The following is a 25,138-nucleotide window of genomic DNA, read 5'->3' as shown; positions in this document are numbered from 1 at the left end:
GTAGATAAATAGGTACAGCTCCAGCGGGAAGGTAAACGGTGTTTCTGTGCGCTGGTCTGGTTCGCCAGAAGCAGCTTTGTCATGCTGGCCACATGACTTTACACTGTCTCCCTCGGCCAGTAAAGTGAGATGAGCGCTGCAACCCCAGAGTCGTCTGCGACTGGACCTAATGGTCAGGGGTCCCTTTACCTTTACCTTTATAGCTATACATGGGTATGATGTTAGGCTACAATCCAGCAGCTCCCCACCTCTATGGTGCCTTCAGTGCCCTCCCAGGGCTGATTCCCACTAGTGCCCATCTAGCTAATCTATACAGATAGGAAATGCCTATGACATTCTTCCAAACAGAGACCCCACAACAGCTTCCCAAGAGACTTCACCCCTCTTCAACTGTGTTTTTAATAATACTGTACTAGGTGTTGCCTCTTATATGCATATAATAATAGCCAATTCCAATTATCTCTCTTTGTCACAAGGAGTCCTGGTCACAAGAGAGATGGGCAGGCTCAGATTTCAAAGGTTCCCATTGAATTCCATAGGATAAAGCAAATGCCTTGAAATGATGAATGCATCTGAGATTAAGCAAATCTACTAGGGAGCAGGGCTGTGTTCACACTATACATTTAAAACACATTTATCACACACACACACACACACACACACACACACACACACACACACGATTCCTGGGAGCTGTAGTTTGTTTGTTTTTCAATGATACCACCAATAAAGCATAAAATCAAAACAAAATGAACTTAGACTACTGATTGCAATATTGAATTGAATATTAGGTTTGTTAAGGGTGCTGGAAATTGTAGCTCCGAGAGGAGTAAGCAGTTCCCAGGCTTCCTTGCGGAAGACAATGTGTTCTAAATGTATGGTGCATATGCAGTTTACCTTCACCAGGGGGAGGGGCTAACTTCCTATTTAGATATTATTGAATAAGCCTTTTTACTTCCTCCCACATAAATTAATGGCTGCAATTTCTTCCCTGGGGTGGGGAATATAGCACTAAACTTGAGATTGACATTTCAGTGAGGGATAAATGTGCCCAGGGTTCTATGCAGTGCGCACATGCGCACAAGGAAGCTTTACAAACCCATTCCCTGGTCTCTACCTCTAGTCCATCCTTTGACACTCTGCACATTCAAATCCCTGTCACTTTGCTAAGCAAAGAGTTCCAGGCATATCTTCCTGAAACGTACCTTGTTCATGCTGATGTGCAGAGCTGACCAAGGCCCTCCTACTTTCGCAGTCTCCACCTCCATCTTCTTTAAACGGGGAGAAGCATCCTCATAATGCCGGGATACTCCTGGATGTCCAAAATGAGGAAAGAAAACAGCCTGAAAGCAAAGTACAAAAGTCCCGCAAGGAAAACCACTCTACAGATTTCCACGTGTTCTTTTGGTAGATGGTTTCTAAAGTTCAGCTCTTCTTCCCTTTCAGAGCTGCATCTATCTTCCTAAAATGGATGATATAAAGACAACTGTTGCCAACCTAGCAAGGGGCATTATTGCTGTTCCTGGGACTGGTGAATATAACCAGGAGATTCATCTCCTGGTCCTGGGGTCTGTGGCAGTCAGTGGTACTAGGACCTAGACAATGGTACCGTATCTAGGATCACCCTCTTTCTGGGCAAATCTACAGTACAGAGTTGGATAAGTTTTACTGTTTAATCCTTAAAGCACAGTGGGCTGGTTCAGGTGTTTTGAGTAATGGGGGAGCCCGCCTGAGGCAAAACAGAAAGGTGTCTTTGTTGTCCTTCCACTGCAGGCTCACTACCTGGGGTTCTGCTACTGCAGAGGTTTCTAGCAAGATCTCATGGAACTTGCGCAAGATCTTGTGGTATCTCACTGCTGCTACCACACAAACCCAGTGATTGGGGTGGGTGGGACACACCACCCCATGGGATTCTGCCACCCAAGGCAGTTGCTTAACTCTGCCTCATGTCAGGCTGCCCTTAAAGTAAGCCTCTTGCGAGATATGACATAATCCCCATAAACAGCACCATGGAAGTTTCAATTTGTCCCCCATTCTCCCCTCCCCCTCTGTAGTTAATTCGACACCCAGGTCCGATGCTTACTGGCGTAGGAAGCCGCTCGGGCACCTGGAGCGGCAAACATGACACGCACCCAAGGGTGGGGTGTCACTACGTAGCATGCATGTGCAGTGTTGCTACGTATGACGCATCGACGCATGCATCGCTACGTAGCATCGCTGTGCATGCGCGCAACGTAGCAGGGTGCTGGCAGCGCCACTCGCGCTGGCCCCCAAAAGACGGAGCTGGGAGCGGCAGGTGGGCAGGAGGGGATGCTTCTCCCCGCCAGCCTCCAGCCTCCCGGTGAAAAGCTTTGCTCGGCGTGGCGGCGGCTGGCTTGCTCACTCACCTGCTCGGCCGGTGCGCACTTTGCTTCTTCCTTACTGCTGGGCGGAGTCATGGAGGCGAGGGGTGGGCCAGGGAGGCCACACCTCCATGGCTCCACCCAGCAGGAAGAAGCAAAGCGCGCGCCGGCTGAGCAGGTGAGTGAGCAAGCCAGCCGCCACCGCGCCGAGCAAGGCTTTCCACCGGGCGGCGGGGTTTGGCTTGGGAGTCACGGCGGGGTGTGTGTGCACCGAGTGTCACCGCCCTCCATGGTGGCACCTGGGGCGGCCTGCCCCCAATGCACCCCCTTGCTATGCCCCTGCCAATGCTGGGGTAGACTAGGCCAGTGTTTCCCAACCTTGTGCCTCCAGATGTTTTCGGACTACAATTCCCATCATTCCTGACCACTGGTCTTGCTAGCTAGGGATAATGGGAGTTGTAGTCCCAAAACATCTGGAGGCACAAGGTTGGGAAACACTGGACTAGGCAACGAATGCTTCCTCCCTGAAACACTTTTGTGCAGTCACATTGAAACTGCAACTGTTCCAACTTCTTTAATTTTTAGAAAACTTGTATTAACATACAATATAATTTACAACAAATAAAAAATAAAATGCAGAGAACTCATGAACCCTGCAAGAACTCTATTCATATAGTAAATCCTTTAAAGCAGCCAAATCAGTATCTAAGCATACAAAAAATGACTTCGTATCCATATGAAAACATTGCACTTTAAATTTTGCCTTCAAGGATTTAACTGCAATTCAGTAATAGCCTGAGAATGAAGAAAACAAAAATAAACCTATTTTCCCCCAACCTCATGATTTACTCCCATTTTTCAAGTTTTTGCAGAACACCTAGGTTTTCCATACTTCTAGATAAAAAAAGCCTGAATAAGCATACTGTAGGCTAATGCTCCAACCACCGCACAATTGCGCTCATTTCACACGCTAGCAAGGTTATGCTTAAAATTCTACAAGGCAGGCTTAAGCAGTATGTGGACCGAGAACTCCCAGAAGTGCAAGCTGGATTTCGAAGGGGCAGAGGAACCAGAGACCAAATAGCAAACATGTGCTGGATTATGGAGAAAGCTAGAGAGTTCCAGAAAAACGTCTACTTCTGCTTCATTGACTATGCAAAAGCCTTTGACTGCATCGACCACAGAAAACTATGGCAAGTTCTTAAAGAAATGGGAGTGCCTGATCACCTCATCTGTCTCCTGAGAAATCTCTATGTGGGACAAGAAGCTACAGTTAGAACTGGAAATGGAACAACTGACTGGTTCAAAATTGGGAAAGGAGTACGACAAGGTTGTATATTGTCTCCCTGCTTATTTAACTTATATGCAGAATTCATCATGCGAAAGGCTGGACTAGATGAATCCCAAACTGGAATTAAGATTGCTGGAAGAAATATCAACAACCTCAGATATGCAGATGACACAACCTTGATGGCAGAAAGTGAGGAGGAATTACAGAACTTTTTAATGAGGGTGAAAGATGAGAGCGCTAAATATGGTCTGAAGCTCAACATCAAAAAAAACCAAGATCATGGCCACTGGTCCCATCACCTCCTGGCAAATAGAAGGGGAAGAGATGGAGGCAGTGAGAGATTTTACCTTCTTGGGCTCCTTGATCACTGCAGATGGTGACAGCAGTCACGAAATTCAAAGACGCCTGCTTCTTGGGAGAAAAGCAATGACAAACCTAGACAGCATCTTAAAAAGCAGAGACATCACCTTGCCTACAAAGGTCTGTATAGTTAAAGCTATGGTTTTCCATAGCTGGACCATGAAGAAGGCTGATCGCCGAAGAATTGATGCTTTTGAATTATGGTGCTGGAGGACACTCTTGAGAGTCCCATGGACTGCAAGAAGATCAAACCTATCCATTCTGAAGGAAATCAGCCCCAAGTGCTCACTGGAAGGACAGATCGTGAAGCTGAGGCTCCAATACTTTGGCCACCTCATGAGAAGAGAAGACTCCCTGGAAAAGACCCTGATGTTGGGAAAGATTGAGGGCACTAGGAGAAGGGGACGACAGAGGACGAGATGGCTGGGCAGTGTTCTCGAAGCTACGAACATGAGTTTGACCAAACTGCGGGAGGCAGTGCAAGACAGGAGTGCCTGTCGTGCTATGGTCCATGGGGTCACAAAGAGTCGGACATGACTAAACGACTGAAAAACAACAACAGGCTAAGAGCAACATGTATTTTGAAAATGACAATGTCCATTAAGAATATATTAAATTGAGGAGGTGTTCAGAAAGAGATTAGAAGTAAAGTGCAAATAAAAGGGCAAGTATCACAATGCCTTTAATCTACTACTATCAAAACCTTTATTGGGCATTTTACAAACAGAATCACAAGAAAAAGAATCACATTCAAAAGTATTTAAAATGCATACAAAGAGGCAACAGTAAACTGCATATACTAATTGTATGTGTATATATATATATAAATAAAATCTGAAATTTCTTCCTATTAAACTACTCCTTGAGACACTGCTGCCAAAAACTCAGCTACTCCCGCAGTCACCTTATGATCAATGTCAGACAGGCAGAATCCAACATTTCCACCATGCTGCGGTGTCAGAGCACCCAGAAGGGGGGACAACACACGTTCACGCAGCATAATGCCTTTAATCTATGTTGGGGTTGCATAAGAACTTCTGAAGAGCCCCGAAAGATCAAGGCAAAGGCCAATCTAGTCCAGTCCTCTGTTCTCACAACTTGCTGGACAATTTGTGAACAGAACCTCAAGCATTTGGAACTCTGTGTACAGTTCCAGTCTGTATTACTACAAATGAGGTACTGGCCTGGGCTATTATGACAGGCTAATGTGATGGGTACTAATGTTTTTACAACAGAACACTGTAAAGCCAGGATCTTGAGCCAGTAAATACGAATCGAGCTCTTGAACCTCCCATTAGCCCACCCCTTTGACTGATTCAGTCAATCAAATCAATCTGGAATGACAGTTCCCACATTTCAAAAACCTATTTCCAGATCCATTAAGAAGAAAATGTGCACTGAAATTTTTTGAGGGGTACCAGTGAGTCAATAACAAATGTTACTTGGATCTGGAGAAGCTTTTATACATTTCTTCATGGGGAATGGGGCTACGCACTAACAGAAGCAGCCAGATTTTACTACAACCCACATTTTCATAAGCTCTACTTTCTTTAAAGGCAAGGCCCTGTGTAAAGCTTCAGTGAAATGTATAGCTTCCCTCATAAATATATTTCCAGTGCAGGCAAATTTGCTATATAAAAATATACAAAATGGTATTAGCAGTCTGAGTATAACAAAGTGATCTTCTTACGATGTCTGTGACCAAAGGTAGAAGCCCCACCAGCTTTTGGTGCTTACTGTCCCTTATTGCTTGTCTCACTGCAATCTCAGGTTAGAAAGGTCAGCCTTCCATTGCATCCCGCCCTAATGCTGAGACGGAGTTAGTTTAACAGACTTACTGTTTGGACTTTGCATGCCAGCCACGCTGTCCTTGTTGTCAGGAGGAGCAAGTGCCCCATAGTTGGAGTGGTGGTGGTGGTGGTGGAGGTGGAGGTGATGGTGGGGTCTTCCAGGCATTTTTGTAGTTGATGGTGTTCCACCGTTTTCCTCGATATTAAATGGGTGAAGCTCTGCACTGTTCAAAGGGTAGCTGTGAGACACAAGTGTGGGCCCAATGAGAGAATTAAAAAGTGATATTTGAGATGAAAAAACATTAACAAATAATCTATCAAAAAAACAAGCCCGGATATGTACTGCATTAATATCCTGCACTTCCTCCGAGTTCACTTTGTCCAGAACAGCACACTAAGCTCTTAAATTAGTGACCACTAAAATTTGGGGATAAACTATTATATTAATTAAATTATTAATAATATTAATATTAAGATATTAATTAGATACTATTAGATTATTATATGGATGTATATAGACCTCTATTTTTTTATTAAAAAAAAAACCTGGGAGATGTGCTCTTTACTGGCTCTAAATCTCACTTATTTCCTCTAGTAGGTTCAAGCCTTGTCCTTACAGAGATGATGGACCTTTGTGTATGTGTAGTCTGCACCCCTTCAGAGTGCAAATGGTGGTCCAACGACTTAATGTACCTCCATGAAAAGAAAAAAAATAAATCCCTGCAAGCTAGTATACTCAGAATATGGGTGCTGGCATGGTAATTTTCAATGCTGGGAATCTTTCAGTAGATAGCAGTTGTTTGTTCTGGTGAACCCCTAGTGCAAGATTTTGGATTCATGGGTTTATTTGATATTAGTCCTCTTCAGCACATATCTTTAGTTACTCTGGGCTGATTATTCCCCTAACATTTTATATTAAACCCTGTGAGACCCACTTGGGTTTTAAACTGAACAGGATAGCTTAAAAGCTCAATATTTTGGGGAAAAAGCAAGGCTTGGAGTCCCAGCACCCCTGACTCTACCCCTGACTCATTGCCCCCCCCCCAGTCCCCAGGGCAGCCCTGAGCGGAATAATGACACAAGACCACGTTTTATGGGATTAAAATTGGCCACAACTTTATTAAAATTCAGATGTAGGAAGACCTTGGCGCAGGCATTGGGCGTATATCCCTCCCAGCCCCCAACCGGGGTAGGGTGATCTTCAGGGTTGTCCAGCATGAGTGGGGGTTGGGCTAACTCTGGAGAACATATGTTCAAGCAGATAGCCCACCCCCCTCGGTCGCCGCCGCTGGAAGGCGAGGGCAATAACAGCCAATTGGCATTGCCAAATGCCCCCCCTGGTGCCCCGTTTACGAGAACCCTGTTATCGCCGCCGCAATAGGGCAGAGGTCACCGCCCCCATGCCCCTCCCCTTTATGTAAATGACTAAAGGATTCCGCCCAAGGCCTGCATCCGCCAAAGTTGTGACAAATTGCTACGGGAAAGGCAAAACCTGCCAATGCAGGGAAATTCCTTTCCAGCCCTTTAACAGCAGCCGGTCGTAGCAGCGCCTGCGTGCGTGTACGCCTGTGGAGGTAAATAACCTGTAAAGCAAGCAGCCTGTGGAAGTAAATAACCTGTAAAGCAAGCAGCCTGTGGAAATAAATAACCTGTAAATCAAGCATAAAATTAGGGAGTGGAGGGTGGGAAAGCTCTGAATCCGTCGGCTGCTTCCCAGGAATGGCTCCTCTTCTTTGTGTGCAGGTAAGCCTACCTGACCCTACCTGGCCAATCCCCCTGGCACGCCCCCTTCAGCCGGATTGGTCGGCTAACAGAGTGGGCGGCGACTCCAGCCTCCAGCCTCAGGTAGGCAGTGCCAGCTTCCAAACTCCAGAACTGCCTCAGGGATCCCAGGGGGGGGGCTGCACGCGACTGCGCAAAATGCGCCTTCCCTTTCATGTTGGGGAAACGGTCATTCTTACCCCCAGAGGCTTTGGTTATGCCAGTCACACAATCTCCTGTTAAGGTGGCTCAGTCAAAATCACAGGCATAAACCAGGGACTAAGGAGCTGTGTGACCAGCAGTCATTAATTCTGACAGCTACCTGGTTCCTCACCCAATCAAAGGCACAGTTGTAGAAAAGGTTATGAAACAGCGCCCCCTAACAAGGACTACGCAGGTACTGCAGCAGTCAAGGCAAGCTCAGCTAAGGTTTGCAGAGGAACCCTGCGGAGTGTCAGTGAAAGTGTGGAGGAACTTTGCTATTCTGTATCCAGTTTGAATTTTAGTCTCTTTTTAGTAGGAATTTTTAGAAATTAATATAATAATTTTCATCATTCCAACGTTGTTTTACTCAGGGGAAAGATGGCTATCAGAGGAAGGGCTGGAGGAGGAGGAGGAGGAGGAGGAGGAGGAGGAGGAGGAGGAGGAGTTTGGATTTGATATCCCACTTTATCACTACCCGAAGGAGTCTCAAAGCGGCTAACATTCTCCTTTCCCTTCCCACCCACAACAAACACTCTGTGAGGTGAGTGGGGCTGAGAGACTTCAGAGAAGCATGACTAGCCCAAGGTCACCCAGCAGCTGCATGTGAAGGAGCTGGGATGCAAACCCGGTTCACCAGATTACGAGTCCAACGCTCTTAGAGACGAGGCCTAGGTCAGCCAAAATCCCTGAAGTGTGTGGTCACATTCTCACCAACCACACTGCATAGGCGTTAAGTCTCAGCATCCTGTCTCTGGAGTGCCAGACTCAAAACCATTCAGAAAACAATGTCCACTCAGCCTCAGTGTATTGGAATACTGGTCGAGACAAAGGGGGTTATTTGACCGGACATGGGGAGTTGGAGTTCGTGAATATTTTCCTTTGTCTTAACAAGTACAGTGGTACCTCTGGTTACAAACGCTTCGGGTTACAAACTCCACTAACCCAGTAGTAGTATAAAGAAGTTCCTTCCAGTAGCACCTTCGAGACCAACTAAGTTTGTCATTGGTATGAGCTTTCGTGTGCATGCACACTTCTTCAGATACACTGAAACAGAAGTCACCAGATATATAGTGAGAGGGTGGGGAGGGGTATTACTCAGAAGGGTGATGGGAATGGGCAGGTGTGGTAAACCTGTTGACGAAGTAGTACCTCGGGTTGAGAACTTTTCCCCAGGATGAGAACGGAAATTGCACGCCGGTGACACGGTGGCAACGGGAGGCCCCAATAGCGAAAGTGCGTCTCAGGTTAAGAACAGTTTGGGGTTAAGAATGGACCTCCGGAATGAATTAAGTTCGTAACCCAAGGTACCACTGTAACAGGAATGTTGAGTATTTCTGATTGACATGGCATCAGTTTTCAGCCTGGATGCCACTCCTATTTTATGACATGCTTAGGACATATACAGTATATGACTTTTCTAACAAGGTGTTATAGGGAATAGACGTTATCCAGGGAAACGTCTAAAGAAGAGGAGCACACATTGTTTGGGGCTTCTCTCTGCTTCTTCAATGTTGTAGTTTGAGGTCTCCTTGCGACAATAAAAATCAGGCCTCCTGGCCATTGTTTTGCTTCTATTTCTTGACCATCCAAACTAAGCCTGCGTAACTCACTGCAGCACACTAAGGAGATGGAGGCTCTAATAAGATGTCTGAATAATGACTAGGAAGGATACTAAAACAGCTGTTTTTAATTATGTTATTTAAATTTCTGTTCCACCTTTTAAACTAACATTCAAGGTAAAGGTAAAGGGACCCCTGACCATTAGGTCCAGTCGTGACCAACTCTGGGGTTGCAGTGCTCATCTCGTGTTATTGGCCGAGGGAGCCGGCGTACAGCTTCCAGGTCATGTGGCCAGCATGACAAAGCTGCTTCTGGCGAACCAGAGCAGCGCACGGAAACGCCGTTTACCTTCCCGCTGTAGCGGTACCTTTTTATCTACTTGCACTTTGTGCTTCCGAACTGCTAGGTTGGCAGGAGCAGGGACCGAGCAGTGGGAGTTCACCCCGTCACGGGGATTCGAACTGCCGACCTTCTGATCAGCAAGCCCTAGGCTCTGTGGTTTAACCCACAGCACCACCCACGTCCCAATACTCAAGGTTATTATTCCATTCAACCACTAAGGAAAAAAGTGGATGCAAGTACTTTTGAGTGGTATTTAGCAGTTTGAGTGTTTTGCTTAAAACTTGCAGATGAACAGCAAATGTGGGTTGGTAAACCTTTTATGCTGTTCCAGACTTTCTATAACCATTTTTCTTTGCTCATTTCAAAAAGCTTTGCATAAAAGTTTTTCTCCAGATTCTCAGAGCAGTTAGCTAACTTTTACTATTAAATGTTCAATTGTGCATTGAATATGGAATATATTCTATCTATGGTTTAGTTTTGAATTAACCATTTTATGGATGGCCCAGATATCAGCTATATGAGGCATTATTATTATTATTGTTATTATTATTATTATTATTATTATTATTATTAAAGTTAAAGTTATGTAAAGCTGTGCTATAAACCCATTTGACTTGTGTTAAGAATTGTGACAAAAGTGGTTATTCAGAATAAAGCCTGTCCTTTTTATGGGATAGTTTGCATGTATTATTTGTCTTTGTGTGTCTTTTTTTAATGCACAAATGGCATGTTGATGTTTCCACTATTTGTTTCTATTATTTATTCTGAAAAGTTGTTTGTCTGCATTGCATTTAGACCCCTCTTAGATATTGTAACCAAGTTTTGCATGACGGTTTCTGAGATTGAGGAGGTTTTCATTCATCTTGGAGGGGCTGTTTGGATCAGGCGGAAGGTTCGGGGCTCAAAGAGCTAGAGGCCAACAATCCCAGGTGTTTGGAGATGAGTTTCATCCAGACCCCACTAGCTAGAAGTTCTACAAGGGGAGATGTTGCAGTGGGAGAACCAAACCCCAAAGAAGTACTCATGGGGCTGTCATCTCGCCAGCCCAAACCAGCTTCCTCAGAACTGGCTTCTGCACTGCTGGAGTAGCCAACTCCCTTCCATTCCTACTGGCCAGCCTTGCCTACAGGGAAGCACCAGGTGCCAAGCCTGATGCCAAGCCAGAGCAGTCTCCTCCTGTCACGAAGAAATGCCAGCGCTGCTGCAAACACACGGCTCAGGTCCAGCCCACCAGAAGGTGTTTCCCTGTCCAAAGATATGCCCTGCTTACCATGCTAAAGCCATGCCCGCCCCTCTCCTTAACAGCAGGAATCCTAGGTGGGCCAACCATTGAAGGAACATCTTAGCCTGCTGTGTTGACCTCTTGCCTTTCTTATGTACCACACTGATTTGAGTGTTCAAGTTTTTGGCAGGAACTGTAATCTGAATAGGAGTTCTTCATCCAACAGAGGGCAAGACGGTTTGGATAGAATTGGCTGCCATTTTGAATCAAGATGGTGAACTGAACCTTTCAAAACTGCCCTGATTTTTGGTTTCTTAGAATCCTGAGTGATTCCAGGTACAAGGCTGCTAGTAAATTATGTAAGGAAGGTTTATACAATGTAATAATTTTATAGGTGAGGTCTATTACATTTACAGATTCTGCTCCATTACTATTTGTAAATTTCTTCATAAACGGTTCTCAGCTTTTGCGTTTTTTCTGTGGTATCTAAAGTGATAACACATTACGATTGGAATGGTCATTAGGTATAATAGATATACAGTTGGAAACTTTGATCTCTTACACAAGGAAGTGTGATGGCAGTGAATAAATCAGTATTAGAAAGTATGGAAGATTGAAAGAACAATTGCAGTACATGCAATTACTTCTGCAAATGGCTCAATTCATGGTTTGAAAAAACAATGGCTGAAAAGCGAAATGGCTGAAAAATCATTTCAGTCCCTCTACTTAGACATTTTTTAATCAACTACCTTAAACACGAACAGGATCTACCAGGTTATGGGAACAAAATTAAAGTGCAGTCCATCCAATGTGCAGATTTGCCACATTCATCTGCAAACTGATAAAGAAATTCTAACACAATGTTACCTCTTTGCTGCCATGCAAGGCTACACATCCTCAGTCTTTCTATGAAGGCATGAAAACCTTTGGCAAAAGGATCCTCAAATGTATGTTGTGATGTATAGGAAGCACTTCCTGACAGTAAGAGCTTTTTGACAGTGGAATTTGCTGCCAAGGAGTGTGGTGGAGTCTCCTTCCTTGGAGGTCTTTTAAGCAGAGGCTTGACAGCCATCTGTCAGGAATGCTTTGATGGTGTTTCCTGCTTGGCAGAGGGTTGGACTGGATGGCCCTTGTGGTCTCTTCCAACTCTATGATTCTATGCCTCACCTCTTCAGTATAGTATTGGCTCGTTTCACGCCTGTTATGAAACCCATATGTTCTAAATTCATGATGCTTTGCTGCCCTTTCAATACTACACTTCCAAATGAGGTTGTGCAGAATGGTAGCTTCTTGTACCATCACTGCACAGTATGTGCTTTCAAGACATCCATTCTTTGCAGGAGCAACCACAGGTTGACTCCACTCACTTTGAAGGGAAATGGGGGCTTTACAAGGAGATGCCAGGAACTTAACTGTGATACATCTCAGGTTTTATACATGCAGAATCAGCTTGTGCTGGAAGCTGTGTTTCTGGCATTGTGTGCCCTTAAAGTCTTAAAAATTTATCATGAACAAGGTGTGAGATGAAACATTACACACCTTATCTGCCATGTTGGCCATGGAGCAAGAGGAAAAATGACTCCACGTGATATCCCCCCAGTACAATCAAATTTCTACTTCCCTCTGTGCCTGCCCAGCCTTAGCAATAAAACCTCTGTAAAAGGATGGCTAGCATCCTGCAACCCGTATTCCAGAGTGGCTGGGGAAACCCAGCCAGGTGGACAGAGTATAAATAATAAAATTATTATTCTTGTTATTATTATGCAGCTCGGATTGTTGACAGGAACTATGAGGGGAAGCTCTCTCCCTCTCCATGCGGCTCTGGACACTCTGCCAGGCATAGCAGGCACGTTTGCTGAAAGAGGTGAGGCATAGAATCATAGAGTTGGAAGAGGCCACAAGGGCCATCCAGTCCAACCCCCTGCCAAGCAGGAAACACCATCAAAGCATTCCTGACAGATGGCTGTCAAGCCTCTGCTTAAAGACCTCCAAGGAAGGAGACTCCACCACACTCCTTGGCAGCAAATTCCACTGTCAAAAAGCTCTTACTGTCAGGAAGTGCTTCCAAATGTTTAGGTGGAATCTTTTTTCTTGTAGCTTGAATCCATTGCTCTGTGTCCGCTTCTCTAGAGCAGCAGAAAACAACCTTTCACCCTCTTCTATATGACATCCTTTTATATATTTGAAAATGGCTATCACATCACCCCTTAACCTTCTCTCCTCCAGGCTAAACATACCCAGCTCCCTAAGCCATTCCTCACAAGTCATCGTTTCCAGGCCTTTGACCATTTTGGTTGCCCTCCTCTGGACATGTTCCAGCTTGTCAGTATCCTTCTTGAACTGTGGTGCCCAGAACTGGACACAGTATTCCAGGTGAGGTCTGGCCAGAGTGGTACTATTACTTCCCTTGATCTAGATGCTATACTCCTATTGATGCAGCCCAGAATTGCATTGACTTTTTTAGCTGCTGCATCACACTGTTGCCTCATGTCAAGTTTGTGGTATACCAAGACTCCTAGATCCTTTTCACATACAAGCCAGGTGTCACCCATCCAGTATTTGTGCCTTTCATCCCTCCCCCCCCAAGTGTAGTACTTTACATTTTCCCTGTTAAAATTCATCGTTTGCTTTGGCCCAGTTGTCTGATCTGTTAAGGTCATTTTGAAGTGTGATCCTGTCCTCTGGGGTATTAGCCACCCCTCCCAATTTGGTGTCATCTGCAAACTTGCTCAGGATGCCCCCATCATCCAAGTCATTGATAAAGATGTTGAATAAGACTGGGCCCAAGACAGAACCCTGTGGCACCCCACTAGTCACTTCTCTCCAGGATGAAGAGGAGCCATTGATGAGCACCCTTTGGGTTCGGTCAGTCAGCCAGTTACAAATTCACTGAATGGTAGCATTGTCTAGCCCGCATTTTACCAGCTTCTTTACAAGAATATCATGGGGCACCTTGTCAAAGGCCTTGCTGAAATCAAGATATGCTACATCCACAGCGTTCCCTTCATCTACCAGGCTTGTGACTCTGTCAAAAAATGAGATCAGTTTAGTCTGACATGACCTATTTTTCAGAAACCCATGCTGATTTTTAGTGATCACAGCGTTCCTTTCTAGGTGCTCACAGACCGTTTGCTTCATGATCTGCTCTAGAATCTTTCCTGGTATTGATATCAGGCTGACTGGGTGGTAATTGTTTGGGTCCTCTTTCCCCCCCCCCTTTTTGAAAATAGGGACAACATTTGCCCTCCTCAGTAGGGGGGGTGCTCAATAGGGAGGGACCCACTGAGGGGGGAAACAGCAAGCAGAAATCTGAATAATTTAAAAAGCTCTTCAAGAAGGTCTTATAAAACATGGTTCCTATCAGGTGGTGTGTGTGGAAGAGAGAGAGAGAGATCTACCAGGTGGCAAAAGAGTTGCAGAGCCAGGGCTGGTTCTTCTCACAGAGGTGGTAACAAGGCATCGATGGCAGTACCCCTTGGACTGCAGTTGAAGGCTCGTGGGATTGAATACTTCTTTGAACACAATAAAACTGGCAAACCGGGCTGGGCTGAAACTCTTTCTCCTTCTCCTGGGATGCATGTGTAGGAGTTTTCCTCAGCTTGTACGAAGCCCTCTGACTGCAGTCTAATGTGGTAAAGCTTCAGATACCGTTTACAATCTGAGAACTAGACCCGAGTTCTAGCCCAGGAGAACCAAGCTCAGCTCTACTCCTCCCTTAGGTAGGAGGAATGACAGCGGGCATGGCATTTGCTAGCAACACTGGATTGCAGGAAATGCACACTTCCCCTGAGTGAAGCCTTTTGCATGCCATTTGCACAAAGATAGTTCCTAGGCAACCCTTGAAAAATCTTAATTTGGACACTCCCAATCTTATGAGGAACGGCTTAGGGAGCCGGGTATGTTTAGCCTGGAGAAGAGAAGGTTAAGGGGTGATATGACAGCCATGTTCAAATATATGAAAGGATGTCATATGGAGGAGGGAGATTGTTTTCTGCTGCTCCAGCGAAGTGGACACGGAGCAATGGATTCAAACTTCAAGAAAGAAGATTCCACCTAAACATTAGGAAGAACTTCCTGACAGTAAGAGCTGTTCGGCAGTGGAATTTGCTACCAAGGAGTGTGGTGGAGTCTCCTTCTTTGGAGGTCTTTAAGCAGAGGCTTGACAGGCATATGTCAAGAATGCTTTGGTGGTGTTTCCTGCTTGGCAAGGGGTTGGACTGGATGGCCCTTGTGGTCTCTTCCAACTCTATGATTCTATGTGTGTGTTTTCTTTAGAAGACTGGACCTGTTTTCTGTCTGTTGAATACATCTCCCATCTTATTTCCAAGCCACTTTGTGTGCATGTAGTAACCATAAGGTGTCCCCCCCCCCTTAAAAACTAAAATGTATAACAAATGTACTGTGGATGTATGCAATCTTCCTAGTCTGAAGACTAAAAACATGTCCAGAATATAAAAAATGCAAAGACAACAGAAAATATTCATATTTATTTTTTTGTACTCAGCACATACAAAGATCAAAACAAATGTAATAGCATTTGTAAACATACTTTAAATTAAAAAAATTAAACTATCATGTATTTGCTCTCAAGGAGAAGTAGACTTAACCTCATTTATAAAGTTAGATTCTGTAAAATCATATGAACAACACTAGCACTTTAAAATATTCCCCAAATAGCAAGATATTCCTTGTTTCAATCAATTTCAAAAGATCACAGCTTGAAGGCCAAATCAACACGTGAACCAAAGCTGGCACTGTTATCTCCATATTCAAGAAAACCAAAACTATCACAAGTTTAGCCTGTTTTGTTTAAGGAACCTGAGTGTGTAGATAAAGAATGTATATCCAACTTTGTAGAAGCTGAACTTGTTTACCCATATCTCATATCAAAATACATAGGTCTAAACTATCTCTTGGGATGCATTCAGACAGCTGGCTGTCCTTGCATGATGAGCTCAGGATTGAGTCTTAGGTGCTCATATAAACCTTCTCTCTGCTCCCCACACAACCCAATGCAAAAATGAATGACTACAGATAGGAACTGTGGTTGGAATGGAATGTGTGAGCCTGGGACTCCTGAACATGTAGGCCAAATAAATTTGGGACAGAGAAGGAGAAGTAGCACCAGAAGCGTCACCAGGCTAAGGTGGTTTTTCTTTCAGCAGTTTTTCTATCATCTAAAAACACAAGTCTACTGAAAGACAGCACCCACCAGTTATTAAGGCACCATCTTAACACCCGTTCATTACTTTATAAGCTGATCAATAAAATCCAAAGCGTCAGATGCGCTATATAAAAATATATATATAAACTCTAGTGATTTTTGTATAATTGTTAACATGGTGCAAAAACCTATTTGTTTCAGGGATAAACAGATTTTTTAAAAGCATTTCATTATTAGTCATCTGGATCCCTTTATCACTGGCCATTAAGTCATATTTAATAACTACAATTATATTGACTCCTGATTTCAGTATAACTCAAAAGAAAAAAAGCGAAAGACTATCATTGCTGGATTTTATTCATAAATGAAACCACAGAACAGCTGCAACTGTGTGTAAATGAAACAAAACAAACATTAAAGGGCTACAGTAGTGAAAAAATAATGAGAGTTTTACAAACTACCTGCAACATTCCAGAATTTTGGGCATATTTCTTAGCTTTTTCCAAAGTAACGGAACTACAGCTTGCAAGTCTTTGTTTACTACACCTTATGTTCTATGGATTATGACACAATTTTAAAAAACTTATTTGGAATGTAATGAGTATGTGAGATGATGCATAAAGCGAGAGATGGTTCTTTCTCAAAGGGCTGTCATGAGCTTATCCTGATACAACAGGCTCTGGATCCCAACTAAGTTCTTCTGGTTCTGGTCCTGAACATACCACAAATTGCTGTCCTCTCCATTTGGGGATTGTTTCCAACAGAGCCTGTCATCATGATAGGGTGGCCTGAAGCACATGCAGAGTGATGGTGAATGAGAAGCAAAAAGGAAAAACACAGTTATGAATGACAAAATGCATGAGCTGATCACATACATGCAAAATGAGACAACAGTGGGGGACTATATGGATGGAAAGTATTAGCAGGGGGGAAACCTAGGTGGGGAATGAAGAACTGAAACCACAAATGGAGTACAATCCTCTGGAAAGTTCACTAAGTCCCACTTCAATGAATGGGGAGAAACACATTGTCCATCTGTGGAAACCAGGCTGTGCAGAACTCCCCCCCCCCCAAAAAAAGAGGATTATGTGCCATGTTTTTTCCTACATTGCATACACAGACCCTTGCAAAGTGCCATACGAGTATTTATTCTGCCTCATGTATACCACTTAGAAGCTGTTCACCAGGTTTATCTCAGAGATGCGCTCCATGAAGAAAAATGGTGAAGCGGCCCTAAGGGATTTTCAATGCTTGAGAGCTGTTTTGCACATTAATGTAAAAAACAGGTTAGCTGCACACTGAAAATGTGCTGAAATCATGTGTAATGGTCTATGTGCGCATTGTGGGTAATGTGGAAATGCTACCTGAACGTGGGACTCCTTTTTTGTTTTTATTACTTAATTCTATAAAAACATTAAGACATAAGGGAAAAAACACACATTTAGACAAAACACTAAAACATACAACATATAATACAGTACACAAATTACACAATACATTTCTACCAACACTTTTAGAGAAGAACAGAGAAAAACAGAGGGCAGGGCAGCACCCCCCCCCTTTTCCAAGGTTCATTTTTTATGGAACTTCCATTGTTTCCATTTCATACACCAGCTCCCCCCAATTCAGGTATGAGATCCTCACTTTCCACCAATCTGCCTCCAGCACATCCCCTTTTTTTGCCTCTACTGATGTTGGAGGTCTGGTGGTGCTAAGACAAGGTTTCCACAATGGTGGTGATGGCGGGGCTCCCAAACTCAGATCTGCCTCCCTATTCTGTGACCTCTCCCTCCACCCCTGGAGAGAATGATCCAAAACACCCAATGGCCTGTGGGGTACCCTCCCAGAAACAGGGGAACTGTGCAGCCAAAATCTGTATACATGGCATGTACCCATTTCATTTACACCAAGTTCATTTTGTATTTTTTGATGAACTCTAAAAGGCTGTAACTGTAGTCAGCTACTCCAAGGCTGAAAATGTAGCTCTCTCAAAATGACCCATTTTTTTAAAAAAATCAGTACTTGAATTTTTCTTTAAAAAAATATGTCTTCCATAATTAGTTCTTGTTTGTCCATCCAATGGTAGTTTTAATGATATTCAATAAGACTAATGAAGTTTCAGGCTCTCATTTTAATTGAAAAAAATCTCATTAACCATCTTCTGAATTATTTGTGCCACCATTTCCCTTCTCCTATCCTAACTAGATGGTAGATGGTCCATGCTGTTTAATTTTATAATAGTTTTCTCTATCAATAACTGTCTCAGAAAACCAGGATTCCTTTTAAATAAAAATGTCCCATTCTTCGATGGGCATTAAAATCTTTACTAGATTCAGCTTCATTTTTAAAGAAAACAGAATTGTTTGTTTTTAAAATGACAATATGTTTTTGACAGCAACTTTCTCCCTGCAATGTTGCTTCTCAAATTCTGATTTCTCACAAGCCATATTGCATTTTTTTTAAAAAAAATTCTGGCTCTTCAAAAGGAGAGTTGATTCTGCTTTGAGGCCTCCCTTTCCCATTAATGCAGGGTTGGGGAGGCTATTTCAGCCTGGGGGCAAAATTCCCTTCTGAGGGTCAAGTGCCAGTGTTGGCTGGGGCCAGAAAAGCAAATTTTATATTTGCACAGTAAGCTGGTTACTGCACATACACTCACACACCAATCATTCCTCCAGTCAGGTAAATGAGGCATTGGCAGTGCTCAAGGATGATGATGATGATAATAATAATAATAATAATATAATAATAATAATAATAATAATAATAATAATAATAATAATTACTGTAATAATAATAATCAAGTGTTAAAAACAATACAGCATTAAATATCAAAAACTTCCCTAAACAGGGCTGCCTTCAGATGTCTTTTAAAAATAGGATGGCTGCTTATTTCCTTGACATCTGATGGGAGGGCGTTCCACAGGGCAGGATATTTTCCAGCGAGGCAAAAATGCTTGTGGTGTGAAGCCTCATCTGTCCCCCAGGCCTGAGCACCCCCCCCGCGCATTAATGTGTAGTCCTCACATCACACACTTCTCCACACTTGGCATCCAATAAGAAGGGTGATGAGAGGGTTGTGTTATGCACCATTCTCATATCACAGATTTCATAAACAGATTTCATAAAGTCTACTGATTTCTCTTTTTTCTACAGGCTTGGGTAACCCCAAATATAGAGCCAAGTTTTGTTTCTGTGTTGCCATCTCCAAAATCACAGGTGCCTCTGAGAAAAATTCCTTCACATCCCCTCTTTCTCAAATAGCATTTCTTCCCCAGGATTCAAGCTATATACACTATCTCTGCAATCCTTACCTTTAAGACAGGCTAGAATTATTGAGGTGCTGATACTGCAGATGATGGCTGAAAATGAGAACAGTGGTTTGCCTATTCTCATACCGTGAGATCATAGATGAGCTGAGGATTTCCTGGCACTCCGCTCATATGCTTAGCCCCTAAGTGACACCAGATTAGGAGCAATATGTTGTACACACAAACTGTCTTGTTTCCCAACTAGTGAGATCATCCACCCCACCCACCCCAAGACTGAATAACTTTTACAAGCATCTGCACAGAGCAATCACTTACCTTAGATTTACAGGAGGATGTGGGTGCCAGTGTGATTGGCCAGGGTGCATATTTGGGTGATACGGAGGCTGGAAATAAAATATGAACCTAGGTTACTGAAGAATTTGTAACCTTACTTCCGTAAGTTAAAATTTCCACAGCAGCCATTTAAGATGGATGGATGGATGGAAGGAAGGAAGGAAGGAAGGAAGGAAGGAAGGAAGGAAGGTACTGAAACTGCTTTACACACTGGCAGAGAACTTTATAGTTGCCTATAAGGCAAATATTGATTCCAATTCTGAGCAAAAACACATTCAAAAGTTTACTTTGACTTTCGAGGTTCCCTTTCACATGTAGCCTTTGCAACTTCAGAAGCGATTCAGATGTTTCCTTGACTAGGAATAAAGCGGAGAGTCCTGAGATCTAAGAATGAACTGTATCACCTCAGACGCTGGGTGATCATGTTTTGAATGCAAAATAAACAAATTTAAGGCTTCCCTACAACTGGATATAGTAGTAGGGGAATTAGGCAAGAATATTTCTTTCTTCTGTGCTAGTTTTAGATTTGCAGTGGTGGACAGGCATTTTTAACAAAAGTGATTCCCTCTCCTGTAATCTGAAATAGTATAGGCCTTCCGCCTCCTCTGGATTTCACAGTTCTCTTATGCTGTATGTATCAATCCAGTCTGAAATAAACCTAATTCTTTGCTGAAAGTGACACCACTCATACCACACATTTATCGGTCTAGATGCATACTGTACTTCTGATTTGTTGCAGTACTCTAAATGAAACACTGATACTACTTTTGTGGCTAGAGATCTGGTCAGCCATCTATCTCACTAGGCTGCTGGGAACATTTGTCACTTCTCTTTTTTCTGAGTACTTGAGTTTATGTACCTACAGACATCTGTATGTATCGCCACTGCATCCAAAATGGAACCACACAATTGGTAGACCAGGGGTCAGCAACCTTTTTCAGTGGTGGGCCGGTCTAACCTCCCTCAGACCATGTGGTGGGCCGGACTATATTTTGAAGGGGAAAAAAGAACGAATTCCTATTCCCCACAAATAACCCAGAGATACATCTATATATATATAAAATGTTCCCACTGCATGCACGGATGTAACACCCTTCCTCCGTAACCGCTGAACTGAATTGCATCAAATTAGGACACAACGTTCCATGTCCATCAGGGAGGGATATGGCATAGTTTCCCCCCCCCCAAAAAACCCCCACACCTTTCATACCTAAAATAATGATTAAACACAAAAAAGTGGTGCACAAATTAGATGTCACCAGCCAAAGCTCTGAAGACTCCAGCAGCATCCAATAGAAAGGCAAATCTCTGAGGGCGGGGCCAAATCGTTACATCATCAACCACCATCCAACAACCGCCAAAACCGGCCATTCCACACCCAAAGCCCAAGGATGGACCCCAACATCACTACACCCACTGCATGACCAGGCCCTACCCCGACGTCCCCACCACCTCCGCCAAAGCCACAACGGCCATTCCACCCCCAAAGCCCAAGGACGGAAACCACCAAGACAGCCATTACCAGACAAAGGCAAAAAGCCAAACCCAGAGCCACAGCCACAGGACACCACAGCCCACAGCCACAGGACGCAACCCAAAAACACCCCACACACACACACACAAACGCTCACACAACAAGCAACGCAACTAGCCCAAACCCTCATCCGCAATAACCCACAGAGTCAGGCCAGGGCCAAGGAATGGAGGTACAGGGCACAGGCCTTGGCACACATTTACATACTAGCCCAAGCCAAGGCCAACAGACTAGGCCTCGGCTCTACTTTACAGCCTACAGACTAGTTATTCCTGCTGCGCTCACTGGAAGGACAGATCCTGAAGCTGAGGCTCCAATACTTTGGCCACCTCATGAGAAGAGAAGACTCCCTGGAAAAGATCCTGATGTTGGGAAAGATGGAGGGCACAAGGAGAAGGGGATAACAGAGGACGAGATGGTTGGACAGTGTTCTCGAAGCTACGAACATGAGTTTGACCAAACGGCGGGAGGCAGTGGAAGACAGGAGTGGCTGGCGTGCTCTGGTCCATTGGGTCACGAAGAGTCAGACACGACTAAACAACAACAACATTCCTGCTGCACTATGAGACAAGATGATCTACTTTCCGCCTACATGCAGATTCATCACCCACCCGGATGAGCCCAATAACTGTTGTACCATCCGCAAATTTCAAGATCTTAACCAATGGATCAGTTGAGGTGCAGTCATTAGTGTATAGAGAAAACAGCAGTGGGGAGAGCACACACCCCTGGGGAGCACCTGAACTGATGGTATTATTACTTGATGTGATTTTCCCCAGCCTCACCTGCTGCCTCCTGTCCGTTAGAAAGCTGCATATCCATTGACAAACAGAAGCAGGTACATTAAGCTGGAGTAATTTAGAAACCAATTTGGATGATATTGAAAGCTGAGCTAAAATCCACAAACAAAACTCGCACGTAACCCCCCGGGGAGTCCAGATGTTGCAAGATGTAATGCATTGCCCTGTTGACCGTATCATCTACTGACCTATTAGCTCGATAAGCAAATTGCAAAGGATCCAGCTTCAGGTCAGTAGTATCCTTCAAATAAAGTTAAAGGTAAAGGGGCCCCTGACCATCGGGTCCAGTCGTGTCCGACTCTGGAGTTGCGGGACTCATCTCGCTCTATAGGCCAAGGGAGCCAGCATTTGTCTGCAGACAGCTTCCAGGTCATGTGGCCAGCATGACAAAGCTGCTTCTGGAGAACCAGAGCAGCGCACGGAAATGCCGTTTACCTTCCCGCCGGAGCGGTCCCTATTTATCTACTTGCACTTTGATGTGCTTTCGAACTGCTAGGTTGGCAGGAGCTGGGACCGAGCAATGGGAGCTCACCCCGTTGCAGGGATTCGAACCGCCGACCTTCTGATTGGCAAGCTCTAGGCTCTGTGGTTTAACCCACAGCGCCACCTGAGGCCAACACTAATCTTATAATCTCACTTACTCATTGCTCCCTAATAAGTGTATGTGCACAATGCATAGATTTGAAACATAAATTTAATTTAAATCAAACTTTCTAATTTTCTTTTTTAAAGAAATCCCCTTGAATGCCAGCTTTCAGATATGGCTTCACTTTTAGCTGGAGTCCAACATACTTCACAAACATAGGAATATGAAAGGCACATGACATTAGCACACCAAAAATATTCACAATCACAAATGGTAGAGCAAGGGTAGGCAAGCAAGCAAGTCACTTTGATCACGACATTGTTGGTGCTATAGCTAAGGTAACAGAAAAATAAGAATTCAGTATTCCTCTTACCTGATAGTTATGGACTTCTTGATTATTTTTAGTGCTAAAACAAAAATGATATTATTCTTATTTGCATAGTTCTCATAAAGTGTAACACACAAGCTTATCTTATTAATGAACAAGCCAAGCTAACGCAAGGGAAAAATGCCTTTAAGATCTTAGTGAGCAGGTTTGAATTATGTTTTAAGTAGTGTAGCTATTAGGATGGCAGCTCAAGAGACTGCAACGTGCGGAGGTTGAAGTTTCCAAACATTGCCTGCCTCTTCCCTCTTCAATCGCTCTCACGGAGCTGACCAACAGCCTATTGCCTCAACCTCCTGAAGTGAAACTCCTGGGAGAGATGGAATATCCGCAAACATTCCATATTTGCCTCAGTAGCTCATCCAGTGGCTATGGAAGACTGATTTATTAGATGTATACACCTCCAAGGATCCAAGGACAGTTTGCAGCATAAACAATTCCCAACTGAATTCAGTTGCAATGGTTCAAATCAGTTTTGAATGTTGGGGAGGGAGGATTCAAACACTGGAGAAGCACAGGATCTTGCTGCCTGCTTCTGAACCACAAATTAAGTGCTCAGGAGCATCATGCCTGTACTCTGAGTTAAGAGATGAGGAGCATCACCGCTTGTAAAATGTTTTCTGTACCTATTCTTATCCCTTAATGGGACATATTAGGAGTTCCTGCACTAGGAGGTTTCTAGTACATTTATCTAGGGGCAGCTTGGATAGCAGGTGCCAAACCAAATAATTAATGTGAAAGATGGATAACACTTACCAAATCTGGGGTGCTTTGAGAGTGTTGCTTGCTAAGAGAGGGCACAGAAAAGCAAGGGTAAACATCACTACTTTTGGGGAAAAAACACAACCCTCTGTTTTTTTATACAGGGTAACATTCCAGCATTACATAAGGGGCAGCAAGTGATGGGAGGGGGAATAAATAGGTCTGTCTGCCCCAAGTTTCCATGTACGGTACAGCCCACATGGTCTCCTCTCCATCCAACTCCTACTCATGAAAACAGTGTGGAGATGAATGATAAAGGAAATTTAATGTACAGCCCACTTCTGTGAGTGAAAAGGAGATTCTGTGACTGAAGATTGTGCCAAAACACTAATGCAGCTATGCTTGGGGTCCACCTTCAAGAGACGTTGGTGGTGTCTAGATGTCACATTATGCCATAGCCTAGCATGACAAGAAAAAGCTGCAGAGAGCCTCTGACTTGTGTTCCACCCTTCATGCGTATCCTCTGGTGAGACCACAAGAGGTTCAGAAGCTTTCACTTCCCACTTATTAATCTCAACTTGTTGTGTCAATCCAGACACAGCATGAATCTTAACTATTATTCATTTGAAACGAACAAACTTCAAACCAGGGGTTATAAAGTTGACCTGCTTAAGCAAGCCATAGCCAACATTACCCACAATTTAGGGTTCAGGTGTCATGCTGAATGGAAATTAGAACGGAAATCATCTGAGCTCTTCCTCGCAGGTGTGCAGAAGGAGAAGAGGGGAGGGGAACAAGGCTTGCTGTGCCTTGCTCTCATCATGCTAAACTATGGTCTGTCTCAAGGGTGCTGCTTCTTCATAACTGTAGGACTTCTTTAAGGCCTCTGTTGTATTTGATGAACAACATACAGAGGAGTACTTTCCCTGAACTTGGGGCTTCTCAAGTGCTTCTGAGAAGTAATAAACCAGAAAAATAATGAGTGCGTGAAGGGAAACTGACAGAAACAAAACAAAACAAACAAAAAAGAATTGGGAGGGGAGATTTAAGAACAAACTAGCAAACAGGAGCACTACAAAGTGGAAGGGGAACTTTTAGGACATCTCCTTGCATTTCTTCATGGTGTGATGAAACAAAGCCATTATGGTATGTGAGATGCAATGGAGAAAATAAGCTCTAATTTTAGTCAAGCAGTTTGCTTAATGAATATGGCATGCAAGTTAGCTGCAAACTTTAACCTTTGAAAGTTGAATGCCTTCGGGATGGGTACCGCTTGCTGGGCCTCCTTTCAAAGGTACTGGCTCTGCGTAGTCTGGATCCACGCGTTGCCTGGTACTCGGTTCGACCACTTAAAAGAAGAAGAAACGAAGACTTACAGTGCATTTCTATATGGTCTACTTGAAAGCAAGTCCCAGCAAGTTCAACCATGTTTTCCTCCAGGTAAGAGAGCATAGGTTTTCAGCCTTAATTTGCTTCACTAACAGCTCGCATCC

The 25,138-nt window shown here is 43.9% G+C and overlaps 2 protein-coding genes across 4 annotated transcripts in view; both read right to left on the bottom strand.

The window, feature by feature from the left end:
- The window catches only part of LOC132593090 (band 4.1-like protein 4B), a 66,874-nt gene extending 55,940 nt beyond the window's left edge, over positions 1-10,934 (bottom strand). Inside the window, exons 1-3 of the mRNA XM_060282065.1 lie at positions 10,921-10,934; positions 5,832-6,022; positions 1,206-1,312 (exon numbers count right to left, since the gene is read on the bottom strand). Coding sequence (XP_060138048.1) covers positions 1,206-1,312; positions 5,832-6,022; positions 10,921-10,934 — 312 coding nt within the window. The remainder of the gene's footprint in view (positions 1-1,205; positions 1,313-5,831; positions 6,023-10,920) is intronic.
- A 4,412-nt stretch (positions 10,935-15,346) lies between these two features.
- The window catches only part of LOC118094226 (band 4.1-like protein 4B), a 74,337-nt gene continuing 64,545 nt past the window's right edge, over positions 15,347-25,138 (bottom strand). For all 3 annotated transcript variants that reach the window (XM_060282167.1, XM_035134398.2, XM_060282168.1), the window contains exons 12-16: positions 24,884-24,993; positions 23,700-23,730; positions 22,932-22,965; positions 19,621-19,688; positions 15,347-16,824 (exon numbers count right to left, since the gene is read on the bottom strand). In XM_060282167.1, the coding sequence (XP_060138150.1) occupies positions 16,677-16,824; positions 19,621-19,688; positions 22,932-22,965; positions 23,700-23,730; positions 24,884-24,993 (391 nt within the window). In that variant the 3' untranslated portion in view covers positions 15,347-16,676. The remainder of the gene's footprint in view (positions 16,825-19,620; positions 19,689-22,931; positions 22,966-23,699; positions 23,731-24,883; positions 24,994-25,138) is intronic.

The sequence above is a fragment of the Zootoca vivipara genome, chromosome 13 (assembly GCF_963506605.1).
Source record: "Zootoca vivipara chromosome 13, rZooViv1.1, whole genome shotgun sequence".
In the NCBI taxonomy this organism is placed as follows: Eukaryota; Metazoa; Chordata; class Lepidosauria; order Squamata; family Lacertidae; genus Zootoca; species Zootoca vivipara.
Note: the sequence above shows the minus strand (reverse complement) of the source record. Positions and strands in the feature narration are given on the sequence as shown.